Raw genomic sequence first — 18513 nt, forward strand, 5'->3', positions numbered from 1 at the left:
TCATGGTTGATGCTGATGGACAATTAAAATTATTTTGTTTTGTTTAGATGAGGCTCACGTAAAGTGCATTCTCTTGATTTTCAATTCCTTTTTATGTCACTGAAATAAAGCTAGAGAAGTTATTCTTAAAGAACATCTTAGACCCAACAAGCTTATCCCCAAGAAACTGAATCTTCTCCAACATCACCTAAAAAAAAAAAAAAATCGAATGGGATTTTGCTTTTTTTTAAAATCAAGCTAGGCTGAAAAATGATTACATCATGCTTTGAGGAGCCTCATAAGCAGTTTCTTCACAAACAGGAGTAGACTTTCTATAGCAGTGAATGTGTCACAAGTCTTCTTTTGAGACATTTGAGCCATTGTGGTTTCTTCTGTTTCCTTTCCTCTGAAACCGTTCTTCTGTTTCTTAGAAAACATTAACTGAAGTGTAGCCTTTAGGAATTTCTGAGAGCAGCTCTCACATCAGCAGAATGTTGGTACCAGTAATTCTCTAGCCATTGCTTCTACAGCAAAAGTATTTTGAACTGTATCAATGCCCTTTCTATGTTACATATTCTTCATAAAAGACAACCAAAGGTGCCTTTTCAAGTACTGAGTTTAATTAACCACACTTTAAAGAAGACTTTCAACCTTTGTAGAGGGATTTATTATGTTGTAGAATCATAGCAAGTATAGTAGGAAATGACTCAAAGACATGAATTAGTCTGTTCTTCAATACAGAAGGGGAATCAATTGTGCCAAAATCTGACAGAAATTTATAAAGTTCTTAAAAACCATCAGGGATAGTGATTCTGCCAACCCCCTCAATAATCTGAACAAATCTTGGCAGTTGGAAAGTTTTTATTTATATTCATGTTTGCTGAAATCTTTTAAATTTATTACTTCATAACCCAGTAACAATAAATGTAAGACAAAGGCAACCACCCTGTTATTTACATATTTGAAGACTGTTATCCTGGTTCTACTTTGTGTGCACTTCCTTATAATAAGCAACTCTGGTTCTTTCACATGTTACTCCTAACTGGTATACCTCAAACTTGATTATTTATTTCACTCTACACTTGAGTCTTTTGGTTTACTCTCTGTCACGTTGAAGTGTATTCCTTCTGTTTTTCTTTCTCTGTATACAGAATGTGATAATTTTTAAGTGTTGTGCTGAAGAGAGACCACCTGCCAGCTTTGAAATCCTTATGTTCAACACATAGATCCATACACAATAGTTAATCTTTGCTACTTATCTTAGAAAATAATAATAAAAAAGGCACTTAAGCTATCCCAAGTTTGGGATATAGATAGTCATGGCATCATTACTGAAAAGTCCATGGAAAACTGAATTTGAATTCCAATGAAATTAATACACAACTATGTTTGATGCTTAGATGTAATGGAGAATTATGAGTATATTACCTAGAACATTGGAACAATGACTACAGATTTCCAAAAACGTTTCATGTTTAACGTGGAAATGTCTAGTTGTGCTTGTAGAATCATAGAGTGAACTGGGTTGGAAGAGACCTTCGAGATCATCAGGTCCAACCCTTGATCCAACTCCACTGTGATTACTAGATCATGGCACTCAGTGCCACATCCAGCCTCATCTTAAAAACCTCCAGGGAGGTGCCTGATCACTCTCTCGGTAAAGAACTTCTTTCTAATATCCAACCTAAACCTCCCCTGACAGAGCTTAAGCCCGTGCCCTCTTGTCCTATTGCTGATTGCCTGGGAGAAGAGACCGACCCCCACCTGGCTACAACCTCCTCTCAGGTAGTTGTAGAGAGTGATGAGGTCACCCCTGAGCCTCCTCTTCTCCAGACTAAACAACCCCAGCTCCCTCAGCCTTTCCTCATAGGACTTGTGCTCAAGTCCCTTCACCAGCCTGGTTGCTCTTCTCTGGACCTCAATAATTTTCATTTTTTATTTTTGATACAATAATAGTTGGGGTGAAGGAGCTCACTGCATCAGAAAGAGTCAGTGTTACCTGTGTGTCAGTCAAATACATAAATTGCTACAGCTGTTGCCTGATTTGGACATAAGTGGAGGGCTAGATGAGGGACTGTCAGATTAGGGACAAGAGTCTCTTCTTACATGTCAGTCTCACTGTCATGTGCCAAGGAGCACACAGCCACTTTCTACCACTTTGCCAGTAAATTTGCTTTGTTTTAGGAAATTGCCAGCATAGTGATGATCAGTGAAAACTTAGCTGTGCCTGTGGGGGGTAATGCTACATAGAAGAAGGACATGATAGAGAGCTTGCTGAAATTCTGTCATGTGATGGCCATATATGTTAGGAATTTCATAACTGTATTCGTACATGTTTTTTTCCTGGATACGTGTCACATCATAAGATTTTTTTTTTTATTTTAATAAACCAGGTACAATCACAGTGAAAGAGCCAAAGTTTCTTGATTATGAAGTTAAGTGTAAAATACATCTTACAGTTCTGGCTGAAAATAGCTTGAATTCAGCGCTCTGTGGCGTGACAGTTTTGATTCAAGATGTCAATGACAACGTACCTAAATTTGAACAAAGCTATTACAAAGCATCAGTATGGGAAGACCAGAGTCCCAACGTGGACATCGTACAGGTAAGTGGAAGTATGTCTTCCCAAGCCCAGTGTTGTAGTTAAAAAGAAGTTTGGCTGCTCTGTTCATGATGAAAATCCTGCTAGGTCTGTTCTGGACCACTATCTTTTAAAAACTGAGAATGGGTTCTTGATGTTGCTACTACTTTGTTTGGATATCTAAAATAATAAATTAGGTTTTTTTCTAGATGACATTTCAGATCTTTCATTCAAGTGTAAGTTGAAAGAAAATTCTGTATCTTCTTAATAGTTAAAATTCTCTTTTAAAAAAAATTTCTGGTTTCATCTTCAAGCAGTTGAAAAATACTATTGAAATTTGTGGTTCTGATTACAATAGAGGCTGGGTCTTGTACTAATGCATCTACTGAAAGGGCTATAGCAATAAAAAGAATAATTTCTACTCATCAGACTAGGAGAGTCAAACCCAAGTGTTCAATTTAAAATCTGATGCCTAAAGAGCAGCTTGTCTTAATTTAAATGTGCAAACACTTCTTTCTCTGAATGGATCCATTCTCTCAAAGTATTTCCATCTGGCCATGTTAGAGCAAAAGAATACATCAGTTGGTCTAGAAGAACACATAATTTCCTCAGTACATGTTCTTGCACTGCAAGTCAGGTCACAGTGAGGGTCATGTTAGGTACTAAAGATATTCCTTCTCTAGAGAATAAATAAATGGAAAACTACAAATGCCTCCAGGGCAAAGTGATTAGAAACTGATTGACATTGTACTTAGAGAAACATATGTCCAGGAATGAAGAAAAATCAAAAGGCAGTCAAGCCAGATGTATAATCAAAATTTTGTGACAGAATACATTCTATTATGTTTCCTTTATTCAATCTTACTGGTTGGCTCTGCTATGGTTTGCATCCCGTACTCATTATAATGCTTTCTCAGCAACAGAAAAATACAAAGATGACTCTTCGAAGAGTCAGAGAAGTCTTTGAGAAACCTGTTCATTGCTGATGGATGTTACTTATTCTGTTGATTTTATAGATTACTTCTGCCCTTTTTATGTTTTCTGGCTTGTATTTTTGAAACTATTCCATGAAATGTCTGAAAGCTTAATATTTTAATTATTTTATCCTTTGTCTGTTTGTATAGTGGCAGTACTTTAGGTCAGTCCTGTACCACTGAGAAAATGCATATTTATGTACTAAACAGGGACAGCATTCCACCAGCAACCTAATAGTAAAATGATTATATTCAGCTCTAACACTTCCTGTAGCTGAATTTCAAATTACTCATTCACGTACAGCCCACTCCAGTTCATGAGCAGATTTTGTGGCCTCACATGACGCTCATGTTTGTGACAAAGATGATGATTTATTTACATCTCTGCAGTTGAAAGGAAAGTAACCAGAAGTATCTGACTGTAGTATGAGGTTTTCTTTCTGAAATCACGTTCTGCCATTTTTAATTAAGTCTCAGTTTTGCTCACAAACAGGTATTTGCAACTGACCTTGACAGTGGGCTGAATGGAGAAACTGAATACTCAATTTTGTCTGGCAATGAAAATGCAACATTTCTAATTGATTCAGCACGAGGAATTCTAGCGACTAATACGGGCCTAGATTATGAAAACACTTCATCTTACAGGTTTGTATGCAAGGTTCTCATAAAAATGTATTTTTCTTAGTTCACTCTAACTTGAAAATGCTCATATTACGTATTTCATAGTTTCCCGCTGATATCCATTACCCACAGAACCTGGGTGCAAGCCAGACAGCACTAAGAACAGCACTAAAGCTGCTCATTTGTACTGTGGATTCTTGCATACTTATCAAATTTAGAGAAAGAAATAGTCTTGTTTAGTCAATGGCAACACTTACAAAACAATGGCAACACTGACAAAAGTGAGTGTGATGATTCACTGTAAGAACAGTGACAGTTCTTGGATTTTAGTTTATGAAGAACTGTACAGCCACTCCCTCTCTGGAAACATTCTGTGTAAATATTTAGACACAGAGAAAACTCTCAAATCGAACCCAAGAAATAGGGATATGTTCTGGTTTTAGATTAGAATATAGTTCAAATTTTCTTCTTCATAATCTGATAAAGATGCTTTTGTAAACTGTTTCCAGCTATAAACTGTCTTGCCCTAAATATTTTATTCCTGTTTTTCAAGAAACTGTGAAGAAATACGGTCAAGTGGACATGACAATTTTTCTTTGCAGGTCATGCCATAATTGGAATTAGAAAGCAAATAAATCATGTCTTGAAGACAAATATGAGTATGCAGATTCATTGATAGACCCTTTTTAAGTACCACAGTCTCCACAAAAAGTAGATTTCTTGTATGCGTCAGTAGAAATTACCTTTTTTTTTCGATATGGTTGTGGCATCAGTTAAAATATTTGCAAGTTTTCCTGTCCTCTGGGACCTCAAAGTTTTAAACATCCAATAAGAATTCTTATGTATGAGAATAACTTGTAGAAAATGACATCAAAAAGATTGACAGAGTATGTGGGGTTTTTTTTTCTTAATATCAGTGTAATTTGATAATAACGCCCTAAAAAATATGTTCTTTTAACTTAATATGTAGGACACTTCAACTTGGAGTTTATTTTTCAGTTTTTCACTGAACCAAAAACACCCGTTCTGATTTTTAGTAATTTAAATAGTGTAACACATTTTATTTGTAACTAGGTATTTTAAAAGAACGCCTGAATGAATCCTTCAAAGGAAGGATGTTTACTGTTGGTGAAATGTTGAACATATGAGCATAATAATTCTCATGTCTGTCTTTAACTGGAAACCTGATTTACTTCAGCATTTATGTTGGAATTCCAGCCTTTCAAATTGACAGTATGTTCAAGGAACGTGAAGCTTCATATTCCTTCTTTCTATAATAAGTTATTAATCAGTACATTGTTAGATGAAAAGTGAATAGCAAAAGAAGCTTTCAAAACTGTTTTCCTATTTGATTTCAAAATGTTACCATTGGTTCTTTCAAATTTGCAAGGAGTTGTTTATTTATCTAAATTGGACGTTTTCATCCCCAGAAATGTCAAGCCCCTTATAACATGACTTATAATGGAAATGTTGACAGAATTTTAATGCCTTGGCTAAGATGTTTTTATGAGAGTTTTTTTCCCTGAAACCTTAGAAAGTGATTATTTTTAGTAAAATATTTCCATATGTATACCTTAACAATATTCATTCTAGAAAAAATACACTTTCTGTATGGAATTATGCATGGTCACTGATTGAATACTGACCTGCAATTCAAGTTATGCCTTCTATCAGTGTCAAAAACCACCAGGACACCCAGAGCAGAGCTGGTGTGGTTCAGGAATGGAAGTGCTGCAATCCACAGCTTGAGTTACAGCCTTGGTATTCCATGTTATCATGTGAACATTTAGGAAGTAACATCTATTTGACACTTCAAACAGAAACTGTGACTTAGAAGAAAGAGGGAGAAATAAAGCATTCAGAAGATCTTCACAGAGGTTCAAGCAATATGGTGTGACATGTAAACAATTCTTATTGCATAAAACATTTAATTGATATGCCCAGCTTTGACTTGTATATCCCTTCACATAGGTTCTTTTTTTGTCTGGTTGTTTGTTTGTTTGTTTGTTTGTTTAGAGCATTAGTTGAGTTACATTTAATTCTGAATTCCATTCTGGATAAATCAAATACGGGACACAGTGAAGTCTTCCAAATAATCTTTGCTTACATTTTCTTCTGTTGTTCAGAAGCTGGATCCCACAGAGAGTAACCATCCTTTTAATCATACTTATCAGATTGCTACTTACACTTTTCTTTGCTAAATTGTTTGTGGAATTCAAAAAGTTGTTTACAGAATTTACTACCCTTCCTTATGCAGGTGTAATATGGAAGTGTTCAGGCCAACTCTTCTAATCTGGCTGTGAGATTCCAGTCCTGCTAAAATCAGTGGGAACCTTGCCATTGTCAAATGGTGCATGTATTCAGGGTTTTCACTTTATCACTTACATTTATAACGTAATAGAGGGGCTATTCAATGTGTCTGCAGGCATTTTGGCTGAATGTTACTTTAGATGTTTTTGTATTACCCCATTTTCACATCCCTGTTGTCCCTTTATAAACAATGAAGAGAGGTAGGTTCCTCCAAAGGATAATTTAGTACTTGATTTTTAATTCCTGCTCTGAATTACCAACTGGAAAGCTGTGTCTTATTTAAAAGAGTTGTTTAACCACCTACATTTGGTATGTAATTGAATGAAATGAATACAGAAAAACACTTCCTTTTGTTTGTATGATTTTAATATGTTTTTGCCCTGTAGAATCTCTTGGACATTTTTGCTCAAAGATGAAAAACTAAAACTCTGGATAGTCAACCTAACAGAAAGAAAGATGGAATTTCAGAGTTGCAATGAGGAACAGAAGTGGCTAATCTTTTTGATTTTAAATTTTCCCCTGCTTATAACATTGGTGGATAATTCTGTGATTTCTGACCAAAAGTGACAATTACTGCTTCCTTGAATTGTAGGTTGGTTGTACAAGCTGCGGATAAAGGAAACCCCAGACTCTCTGCTACAAGTATTGTGAGGATAGAAGTGTTAGATGTTAATGACAATGCTCCAGTTGTCCAACTGCTAGATGAAGTGGAGGTCCCAGAAAGTAAGTGTGATAGTCCAGCTAAGTTTTATTAAGACTGGGAATTGTGAGATAACGGTAGTGCTTTTGATGTTTTGTGTAACCAAACGACTGTAGTAAAAAGGGTAATGGATAGTATTAAAGCTGAAATATCAAAATGAATTGTGATTTGCTTTTGTTCTCAGAGGCATTATTCTTAATCTTTAGTCATTGTGTTTAGGACTAGTTTGGAACAAAACCATAGGCAATTCAGAAAGAGAAAAAAACTCTGCAGAGATACAACTGTAATCTGTTCATTTTGGACTCCAGTATCATATCCTTCATATGTCTTTAATTTCCACTTTTTTTCCAGTAAAAATGCTTGGTGTTAAAACCAGCATTGCCAGAAATGAGACATTCTGAATTTCATTGTGATGAAAGAAATAATTTCTGTAAATTTGAATGAAGTGTTAAAATGCTCTATAACTTGATCCAGTTGATGATCATAAAGAGAAGGACCCAGGACCTCCCGAGTTCTCATCCCAGCATACATCTGGTATGTTGTATGATGTTAGCTCAACATTTGCAGACCTTGAGTCTTAAGCCTTTAACTTTCAGATACAGACATCATACATGTGAATGCATTAAGATACACAACAGAAAATTTATAAAGACTTAGGTGTTGAAACCCCTTTGAAGATATCCACTACTACTTCCATATCATTTCTGGATGCTGTGCTTATTGTAAAACACAAAGTTAAAATACATCAAAAGCTATACTGAAAGTTTACATATATCAAAGATTCAACATTACAAAATAGGCAAAATCCTCAGAAATTGTAACATCATCTTTTAGCTGTGACTTATTCTTAAAATTGTTGTTTCAGATGCCCAACCTGGTTTTATAGTGACTCGGGTGTCAGCAAGTGATGCAGACTCCAGACCAGCACTTCAGTTTGTTTTTATTTATGATAATAGTCCTGGAATGAAATTTGCCATCGATCAACACACTGGTGTAGTCACAGTAGTGGAACCATTAGATTTTGAAGAAACTGCTGTGTATAAGCTGAAAATCATAGTTTCAGATTCTGTGCATCAAACAGAAGCAGAACTCACCATCCTTGTTTTGGACATCAATGATAACCCACCAGTGTTTACTCAGGATTCATATCAGGTGAGAACATGGCAAATGGACAACAAACATTTGATATCTTTCTGTATATGATGATAAATAGTAGGAATGCTTGTTTATATTTGTCTTAAAAATGCATTTGAACACTGAGAAGAAAGATCTCTGCAACCTATTACTGAGCAGAAACAGAGCAGAGCTCTTCTGGGAAACCCCAGCCCCTTCCTAAGAATTCTGCTAAAAGAACTGAGGGAATTGTTCTGTTTTAATGTTTGTGGTTTCTGACTTTAGAAGGCAAGTGGTGTGAATGCTAGCTGTATTCCATACACCATGGAAGTCATCACTAGGAGTTATGGGAAATTATCCAAAGCAGTGGAGAGCAGGGTCCAGTGTTCAGAACTTCCTTCTTCTGAGAGAATGGTAAAAAAGTTGATAGATTTATTCTGGCCCTTTTATTATTGCATGAATTTCTTCATTTTCAGTTTACACAGCTCTACAGAGGTGTAGCAAATGCCCCTATGGTAGTTCATGCACATACAGTTTGTAATGTGTAACCCTGCCTTACAGTAATGACACTCATCTAGGGAGTGAGGCATAGGAGTTTTGACTTCCGCAACTTCCCCTAGTGGACTGAGGAGGGTACAGAGCTCGACTTTTGGAATGTTATGCTGTTGTAGAAGTCAAATTGTTTAACAGTAAAACAAAACTGTTTTAGTGACCGTGGACAGCTATGGGCCACTGAGATGATTAAAGAAATTGGAGCATATATAAAATAGATTCACAGATTTCACAGAATATTGAGTTCGAAGGGACTCACAAGGACCTGCAACCTTGGTGATATTAGCACTATGTTCTAACCAACTGAGCTAACCTCAGGGTCATCAAGTTATAGAATATTTTGGGTTGGAAGGGACCTTTAAAAATCATCCAGTCCAACTGCCTGACCAATGCAGGGGCAGACCAAAAGCTAAAGCATGTTTTTAAGGGAATTTTCCAAATGCCCCTGAAACACTGACAGGCTTGGGGTATTGACCGTCTCTCAAGGAAGCCTGTTCTGGTGTTCGACCACCCTCTTGGTAAAGAATTGCTGCTGAACATTCAGTCTGAACCTCCCCTGGCCCAGCTTTGAGCCATTCCTAAATGTCTTGTCACTGGGTACCAGGGAGAAGAGCTCAGCACCTCCTTCTCCACTTCCTCTCTTCAGGAAGCTGCAGAGAGCAATGGGGTCACCCCTAAGCCTCCTTTTCTCCAAATGAGACAAGCCCATCAGTCCTCATCAGACATGCCTTCCAGCCCTTTCACTAGCTTTGTTGTCCTACTCTGGACACATTCAAGGCCCTTCACACCTTTCTTAAATGGGGGGCCCAGAACTGCCTACAGCACTCAGGGTGAGGTGACACCAAGGCTGAATGCAGTGAGACAGTCACCTCTGTTGACCGTCTGATGATGTTATGCCGGATGCAGCCCAGTACAGAGTTTACTGCCTCTGCAGCCAGGGCACACTCTTCACTCACATTAAACCTGCTGCCAACCAGCACCCAGAGTATAGAATGCTTCACAAATTTGCGTGTCATCCTTTGCACAGGGGTAATGCTAACTTCTCTGTATCATTGCAGTTTTAGTATATATGCTGCCAAAGGGAGCGTGATATCACACAAGACCCTCAAGGGCAGGCTGCTAAAAGGGTTTTGCCCTGACTTCGTCAGCCACAGGACTGTGGGGCTTGGTCTAAGGCTCAGCACAGGTAACAGCTTGGAGTTAGATCTTGGGATGGGAGAGAGACAAAGCCTGGAGCTTCAGATTAAGGTCAGCTGCAATAAAACTGCTGCAGGAAAAATAGGTTGCCAGAGCAGTTGTTTCCTTAGGACTTAGTGTGGGACTAGGCTTGTGCAGCTTGGGCTGAGGCCCAAGAGAGCCAAGAGCATGGATAGTTCAATACGGAGTATAGAAAGCTCAGTCTTACCAATGGGTGTAAATAATAGTGGGGAGGAGTAAAGGTGGGCAAACCACCACTCTGTGGTGTCCAGTGACAGGACAAGAAGCAGCGGGCACAAATCATAGTACAGGAAATTCTATTTAAATATCAGGAAACACCTTTTTTCTTTTTTTTTTTTTTAACCTCTAACAATGACTAATTGTTGGCACAGGTTGCCCAGATCTTTTGTAGAATCTCTCTCTCTGGAGATATTCAAAACATATCTGTACACAGTCACGGGCACCCTGCTGTAGGTGACCCTGCTCTGAGCAAGGCTTGCAGAAAATGACCTCCAGAGGTGCCCACCAGCCTCAGCCATTCTGCAATCCTGTGAACTGTTTGTTTGATTTGGTGCTTTTTCTGAGTGGTGGACGTCCTCAGAGCCAAAACTATGAGGCACCACAGAAGACTTGGATTCAATAAGGGTTCATTTATAAATCTCAGACAGATTTATTCAAGAAATAAGTCTAAACATTTGGGTTAGTAAAGAATTTTTAATCTATGAGCAAGTGCAGGGGCAGTGGTTTAGTCACTTAGATACCTGTAAAACTTTCAGGTGCCTGAGTTATCAGGATTTGTGTAAAATTCCCACTTGTACTCATAAATCTACATTCTGGAAAAAAATGCACTATTAATGCTCAAGTGATTTTTAGACCTTAGTTTTCTTCAACGCTCCAATGTGTCTGATTTTGGATAATAGTTTAGGCAAGTACTTTCTTGTGCAAGTGCTAGGAATTTTTTTGTAGATCGGAGCAGACATTATAGGCAGCATTATTAACTGATGCAAAACAGTGTCACTCTATTGACTATGTTAACGTAAACAGCTGAGCTTCTCTTTTCCACCATCCTGATGTTTGGATGTGTTGCTTGGATAGCAAGATAGACTGCTGTTTTTTGGTTGATGATATGTTTAATTCCCTATTCATCATCCTGTATTTTTACCCTTTTATTGTCCTTTCAAGTGTTTTCATATTTATACTCCTCATATATAGTTTAATATATACATATGGTTATTATATACATATAATCTCTCTGTTTAAATTATTTAAACTAACACTTCAAGTTATGACAGAGGTAGCTGCTATACCATACTGTTCATTTGAAAGTAGATTTATAAGGTGGAAGGAGACTTTGCTCACAAAAGTACTGTATCTGGACTTCAAATAATGAGAGTTGTTATAAAAGGAACAGACTTTATTGGTTTCATAGAGGAAAAAAGGAAGAATTTTGAAATACTAAATTCTAAGAATAATCTAGTGCTCTAGTGCTGGAATTTTCAGGGTGAATGTGTTGGCTTTTTTAGTGGTCAGTCATATACTCCAGACAGAGACTGCAGACTGTATTCCATGTATGGAAATGAAGGTGTCTTTGAAAGCAAGAAGAAAAGCTTTTAGTTGCAGTCCATTATTGTAATCTTGAAAAAAAGTGATTCATTTATTGTCTGAACTCACTGTCATAATGAGCTAGATGGATTTAACTGCTGTTTAAAGTGTACTGTGAATTTTGGCTGTATTGAAGGCATAGTTTTCAATATCTCAGCTCTTTATGGTTTTACCCCAGAAGAAAATGGGTAAGTAAAACCTTTTCCAAAGCTGGGAACTACGTGAGTTTTTTTCTAATAAGATCAAATAAAGGTAAATGTATATTTTCTTTTTTTAATGTTTCAAATATTTTATTAAGCTCTATTTTTGCTTTATATGTCAGGTGAACTTGCCAGAACTCATTTCTATGGATGCCACTATTCTGACACTCTCTGCCACGGATAGAGATTCTGAGCACAATGGAATGATTTCCTACAAAATCCTCTCTTCTTCTGAGGGATTTTCCATTGATCACAAGAATGGTGAGTTTGTAAGCAGGGCTTATTATTTCTTAGTTTTTAGTGTAAATTGAAGAGTACTATTGCTTCTTCACCTGTTGCCAGTGATTAGTTGAGTTATGGAAATTTTTGGTGGCAAAGTCCATGCATATGTTTTGGCTAAATCTGCCATTATCAGTGGAGAACTGATTGCATCAAAGACTGGAGTTCTCAATTTGTCCCAGAACCATGCATATTTTTGCTGCTCTAAATGCAGTATGTGTATTTGATACTGCATTGTTGTGGGTAGGCCCTGCCTTCACAGTGTTAGCTATGAGTTCTTAGAATCATAGAATAGTTTGGAAGTGATCTTTAAAGGTCATCAAGTGCAACCCCCTGCAATGAGAAGGGACATCTTCAACTAGATCAGGTTGCTCAGAGTTGTGTCCAATCTGATCTTGAATTTTTCAAGAGATGGGGTAACTACCACCTTTCTGGAAATGTGTTCCAGTGTTTCACCACCCTCATTAAAAAAAAAAAAAGGTTCCTTATATCTACTCTGACTTTACCCTCTTTAGTTTAAAACCATTGCCCCTTGTCCTTTCACAACAGCCCTTACTAAAGAGTCTGTTCCCATCCTTCTTATAAGCCTTTGGGGCCACAATGAGGTCTCCCTGGACCCTTCTCTGGGCTGAAAAATCCCAACTATCTGAGCCTTTTATCACAGGAGAGGGGCTCCAGCCTTCTGATCATTTTTATGGACCTCTTCTGGATTCGCTCCAATAAGTCTGTCTTTACTATGCTAAAAACTCCAGAGCTGGACACAGTGCTCCAGGTAGAACACTTTGCAAGAGCAAAGTAGAGGGACTGAATCATCTCCCTCAACCTGCTGGCCATGCTTTTTTTAATACAGCCCAGGATGCAGTTGGCCTTCTGAGCTGTGAGCACGCATTACAAGTTCATGTCCAATTTTTCATGCACTGGTACCCCCAAGTCCTTCTTCACAGGGCTGCTCTGAATCCCTTCATCTCCCAGCCTGAATTGGTATCAAAGGTTGTCCCAACTCATGTGCAGGACCTTCCACTGAGCCTTGTTGAACTTCATGAGGGCCAACTTCAGCTTGTCCAGGTTCCCTCTGGATAGTATCCCATCCCTCGGGCATGTCGGCTGCACCACTCAGTTTGGTAACATATGCAAACTTGCAGAGGGTGCACTTGATCCCATTGTCTGTGTCACTGATGACGCTATTGAACAGTACTGGTCGCAGTACAGACCCCTGAGGGACACCACTAGTCAGTGATGTCCATCAGTGTCCATCCATGGAGCTGTTGACCCACTATTCTCTGGATGTTGTGTGCAGCCATTACAGTTGAGTCATTTTCAAATATGAAATATTTTTAGATATGAAATATGAAATATTTCAAATATGAAATATGTTTAGATCAGCTTTTGGAATCACATTTACTTGCCTGTGGAGTGTGGGCTTTTGTTAATTCTTTTGTGTTTTCAGGATCAGTGTTTGCTACGGGACCAATGACACGGCTGAAAAATAATTCCATTGTTCACCTTCTGATAGAAGCCATGGATGGTGGCAGTCCCACTCTCACTGCAGTTACTTCTGTAGAGGTGCAGATAGAAGACGTAAATAACTACGCCCCTCAGTTCACAAAGGTTCTGTACAATCTCAGCGTGAGTGAGGATGCCTCAGTCGGAGAAAGCATCCTCATGTTTTCAGCCATCGACTATGACTGGACCTATGACAACACATATGTTGAGTACTCTGTTATTGAGGGCAATGCTGAGAATTTATTCTCCATAGAAACAAGTGTCACGGGGTCAGAAACATCCCACAAACTTGTTGGCAGTCTGGTTTTGAGCAATGTTCTTGACAGGGAAACAGCTGCTTCTCACCATTTGGTCCTCCTTGCTTCTGACTGTGGAACACCCTCCTTGAATTCAACTGCTACTGTACTAATAACTGTGCTGGATGTTAATGATAATGCTCCAGTATTTAGCAGCCCAGAATACCATGTTCATGTCAAAGAAAGCATTCCTATAGGTAGTCATGTCACTGAAGTTTCAGCAAATGACTGTGATGCAGGCACTAATGCAGAGATCACTTATGCTATCATCTCTGGAAATGACAGAGGGCATTTTCACTTGGATGGGAAGACAGGATCAATGGATTTGATGAAAACGCTGGATTATGAGGATACCATGAAATTCACTTTAATCATCCAAGCTACAGATGGAGGAACTGATGTAAAAAATATGGCTTTTGCTGTTGTTTTTGTTAGTGTCCTAGATGACAATGATTATGCACCACTTTTTTTGTTTCCCAGTCTGAGCTGCACTGTCAGTGAAAACATGCCTACCTTTTCTTCTGTGTGTGCTGTTTGTGCACTAGATTTTGATAAAGGCTCCTATGGGCACATTACCTACTCCATTCAGTCTTCATGTATGGCTCATCGTGAAGCTCCTAGAGACCACGACTTGTTCTTCATTGATCCTTTGACAGGAGATATTCATACAAAGCAAATGTTTGACTATGAAAGTCAGAATAGGTACTGCCTTATAATCCAAGCAAAAGACAAAGGTGACTCATTGGCTACCATTACAGTTCAGGTAGATATTGAGGGGAGAGATGAATTTGCCCCAGTGTTTACACAAGAACATTACTTTTTTAATCTCCCCGAGAAGAACGAAGCAGGCCAGTTACTTGGCAGAGTGACAGCATCTGACAGCGATGGTGGACTGGATGGAGTTGTTCATTACTCTCTTCTAAAACCTTCTTCATTCTTTTCTGTGAATCAAACCAGTGGTAATATTTATTTGACTCAGACTGTTCACAGAAAGAAATATGGCATCAAAAAGAATGATGATAGTCTGGAATTGTTGGTAAGAGCTCATAGCCCCAAAATTGAGTCAAGGTTCACAATATGCACTGTTTTTGTAAATATTTCCAGTTCTCCTGATATTGGTCTCACAGCATCAGCACACAGCCTGACCATTAGTGTTTCCATCTCATCAATAGTGTTCCTGCTACTTGTGGTCGGTCTTATTGCACTTATTCTGAGACATAAGCAAAAAGATCCAATGAATGCTTGTGTGAAAAAAGAAGCAGTTTCCTCCTCAGCTCCTGATGTGAATTCAGCAAGAGAAGATAAGGACTGCCAGGAAATCCAAAGTACTGAGAGCAGTATGCTTCCCATGGGTGCCATAGCAAAATGGCTGAGCCTAGCAAGAATTGGAGAGGGGAGGGATGATGATGTCCCCTGCAGGCATTCAGACTCCAGTGGTCATGGTTCTGCTGAAGGAGAAACTGCAGAGGATGAGGAAATAAAAAGGATCAACGAGTATCCTTGCAGAAAAAACACCAGCTCAGCTCTGAGCGAGTACGGCTCGCGGATGCCAGATTCAGGGATCCCAAGGGAGTCTGATCAGTTCTCCTATCAGTCTGGAGAAACGGATGGCATAGCTACCACGCAAAGCATGGAGAACATGCAGACCATTAAAGGGGAAAGCAGAGAAGCAGCCTGTGACACAGCCTATGCACATGAAATTTTGTCTCAAACACTTAAGAGAATTGGAATAAAAGAGAAGGGTATAATGACAGACCTCACAAGAGAATGTGTCCTGATGTCAGATAGGCAAGACTCTGGGTGTGATTCACTTGCAACTGTTGGCACCTCTGATGAGGATCTCGGAGGTAGTTATAACCAGGATTATGTACTCAGCTGGGAACCCAGATTTCAATCTCTTGCTTCAGTGTTTAATGATATTGCAGAACTGAAAGATGAAAACGTACACATTCACAGCTTCCCTAAGGAGAAGAAATCTCTTGTTTTCCCTCCTCCCTTGATAACATCAGTAGCACAGCCTGGCATAAGGACAGTGCCACCAAGAATGCCAAATATAACATCAGGGCAAACATTTAATAAATACTCTCATTCTCCCATTTTCCATAATCTTGGATACCCTCCACCAACCATGACCCCGAGTTTTTCTCCTTCTCTCTCTTTACTTACTATGCAGACACCTACTGCTTCCCCAGTAGTATCTGATGGGAAAATGATAGGAACATGTCTTATTGATCCAAGCTGTGAACTTGCAACAGAGGAAGAAATTCAGGTCTAGGTTATTAACTGATGTATTTTATGGTAAAAAATATGGCTTAAAATATATTTTGTTATTTTTTAACAGCGAAGTATGCCTGTCAGAGCTATATCACCAGTATTCTTTATTTCTGTGAGCTGAAACCATTAAAATATAGAATAGCCACAAACTTGGTAACTATAGGTCTTGTTCTTCCCAGAATACACTGTGAGACCATGAGGGTTCTCCTCTTTCAGCTCTCAACTGTGATTTCCTATGTAAAACACACAGCCAGGTGCCTGATAACCAACTTGACCAATTTTACTATTTTTCTCAGTAAAATACATCAATAACAAATAAAGGGAAGTAATTCTTTATTTTGGCAAACATTCATTGTCATGCTAGTGGGTTCTGACTGCTTCTGTGGTGGTATTAGAAGAGGGTACTAGAGGGATGTGTAAGTACAGCAGGTTTGGAGGTGGGCAAAGAATAAGGCAAGGATTCCTACAGAGCTTCTTCTCTAGTGTGTATCCAGACTTCCCAAATCTCAGCCCCTAGGTCCCAACAACCTGCAAGGTCTGGTGTGGTTTCATCGTCTGCTGTGCCTACTTACTTGGGCTTTTTTAGCTATTTATCTTTGTGCTGTGGAAACCCATTAGCACTTTCTGTGCACCTTTGTTTATCTCCTGGTTCAAAGCCAGCAAGTCACAATCATCTGAATAATGGTTCACCCTTGGAAAACAGAAGAACCAGTGGTAAGATAAAAGCAACCATCTTCTCTGTTACTCTATCACAGATAGATACCTACTGTCTTTCTGTCCTGTTACAGAAGCTCTCCTGGTCCTCAGGCAGCTGTAAGCACAGATAAGTGTTACAGTTCTGAAGGTCTCGTATGCCTCCACCCTGGTCTTTGGTCCTATGTCGGTCCAAAGATCTCTGCAAGACCAGATAATCTGGCCTTGTTTGTTGTAAGTATCACACATTTGTCATTTTGTGTATGTATGTATATCCAGACACACACACATGCTGTGTATGCTTGTATGTTGTATCAGATTAATAAAATACACAGAAAATACATGTAGAATAACTCTGTTTTTTCTTCAATGTATATTTGAAAGTCCTTTGCCTCACATGGATTAAAACTGAGCTATAGGGAAGTGTCTAATTGGTGCCTGGTAATCTGCTATGAGTTGGATGTGTACAGAAGTATATATTGTACAGGTGGAAGCATACAATGTGGTGAGGCTGTGTGATTTTGTGGAATCAGCATCAGGTGTGCAGTGGCTGCTTTTCCTCAGTCATGCATGTCAAGGCTTGCAACCTGTCTTTGAATAAGATCCTATTTCTGAGGCTAAAATGTCACCGTACACCCTGCATATTGAATAGGATCCATACTGCTATGCAAGAGAGCATCTTCTAAAACTGGCATTTTTTCTTTGTACTGCTGTGGAACAGGAAACAAGACATAGCTTAGGCATTCATTGGGATAGACAGATTTTACTAAGAAAGAAGACAGAATGGTAAGTTTTATAGTTTCATATCTGAACTGGGAATAATAGGGTACCAGTTTACCAACATTATTTCAGAATTAATATTATTCTCCACTTGTTAGCAATGTGCCATCTACAGCCTGTTTGGTTTTGATTTACATATCTTAAGTTGTAAAGCAATTTCTAACAGAATGAAAGGTGTTCTTTGGGTGTTCACTTCTGTGCAGTTATAGTTTCAGGAGGCACAGAAAGATACCTTTTCTATAAAGTCAAGAACTTAGCTAATATGTTGTTAGTTTCAGCTGGTCTTGGGCAAGTGACAGCTGTTGTTCTGAGGAGCAATGAGCACATGCCTAACAGGCATCATCTTTCCGACATGTCATCAGTGGAAGAATACATGCTTTATATGGCAAAACTGTGTTTCATCCTTCACATCGATGGATATGAAGCTGGTAGTTAGGACTTCCTTTCATGTATAGAGCTAGGCTAATGGATGAGTAGCTTTTTCTTTGCTAATATTGCTGTTGCAAGAGTTCTAATGCTATTAGAATTAGAAATCATTAGAAAGCATCAGTCATCATATTTAGGACAATATTTGGACCTCACCATGATAAAGGTTGCCCACCTCCTAGAGTTCTTGAAAAATGAGAAAACTATTTCTATTTGTGTATTTTTTGTACAGCTTGGTTTTGGTGCCTTTCTGAGCAGATTAGATATTATTTGCATCCTATTTATCAAGCACATTATATAACCAATGCACACTTTGTGTTTCTATTAAGTGTTACAGCAATCTTTTTATTGCTTCTTATGTATTTATTAATTTTTTATAAAATGAGAAACAACACATTGTAGTCAGGCTTAAAAGTATAACCATTGAAACAAG

The 18513-nt window shown here is 38.5% G+C and overlaps 1 protein-coding gene and 1 non-coding gene across 2 annotated transcripts in view; one reads left to right on the forward strand and one right to left on the reverse strand.

Annotated features, from left to right (window-relative positions):
- Window positions 1-17206, forward strand: part of DCHS2 (dachsous cadherin-related 2) — a 109004-nt gene extending 91798 nt beyond the window's left edge. The window contains exons 16-21 of the mRNA XM_050338639.1: window positions 2373-2584; window positions 4028-4179; window positions 7058-7188; window positions 8031-8317; window positions 11952-12090; window positions 13556-17206. Coding sequence (XP_050194596.1) covers window positions 2373-2584; window positions 4028-4179; window positions 7058-7188; window positions 8031-8317; window positions 11952-12090; window positions 13556-16182 — 3548 coding nt within the window. The 3' untranslated portion in view covers window positions 16183-17206. The remainder of the gene's footprint in view (window positions 1-2372; window positions 2585-4027; window positions 4180-7057; window positions 7189-8030; window positions 8318-11951; window positions 12091-13555) is intronic.
- On the reverse strand, window positions 9812-9918 carry LOC126652207 (U6 spliceosomal RNA). Its single transcript, XR_007631902.1, has one exon. It is a non-coding gene; the product is annotated as a U6 spliceosomal RNA (small nuclear RNA).
- Window positions 17207-18513: the final 1307 nt, after the last annotated feature.

The sequence above is a fragment of the Myiozetetes cayanensis genome, unplaced genomic scaffold, assembly GCF_022539395.1.
Source record: "Myiozetetes cayanensis isolate MyiCay16 unplaced genomic scaffold, myiCay2020 scf7, whole genome shotgun sequence".
NCBI lineage: Eukaryota > Metazoa > Chordata > Aves > Passeriformes > Tyrannidae > Myiozetetes > Myiozetetes cayanensis.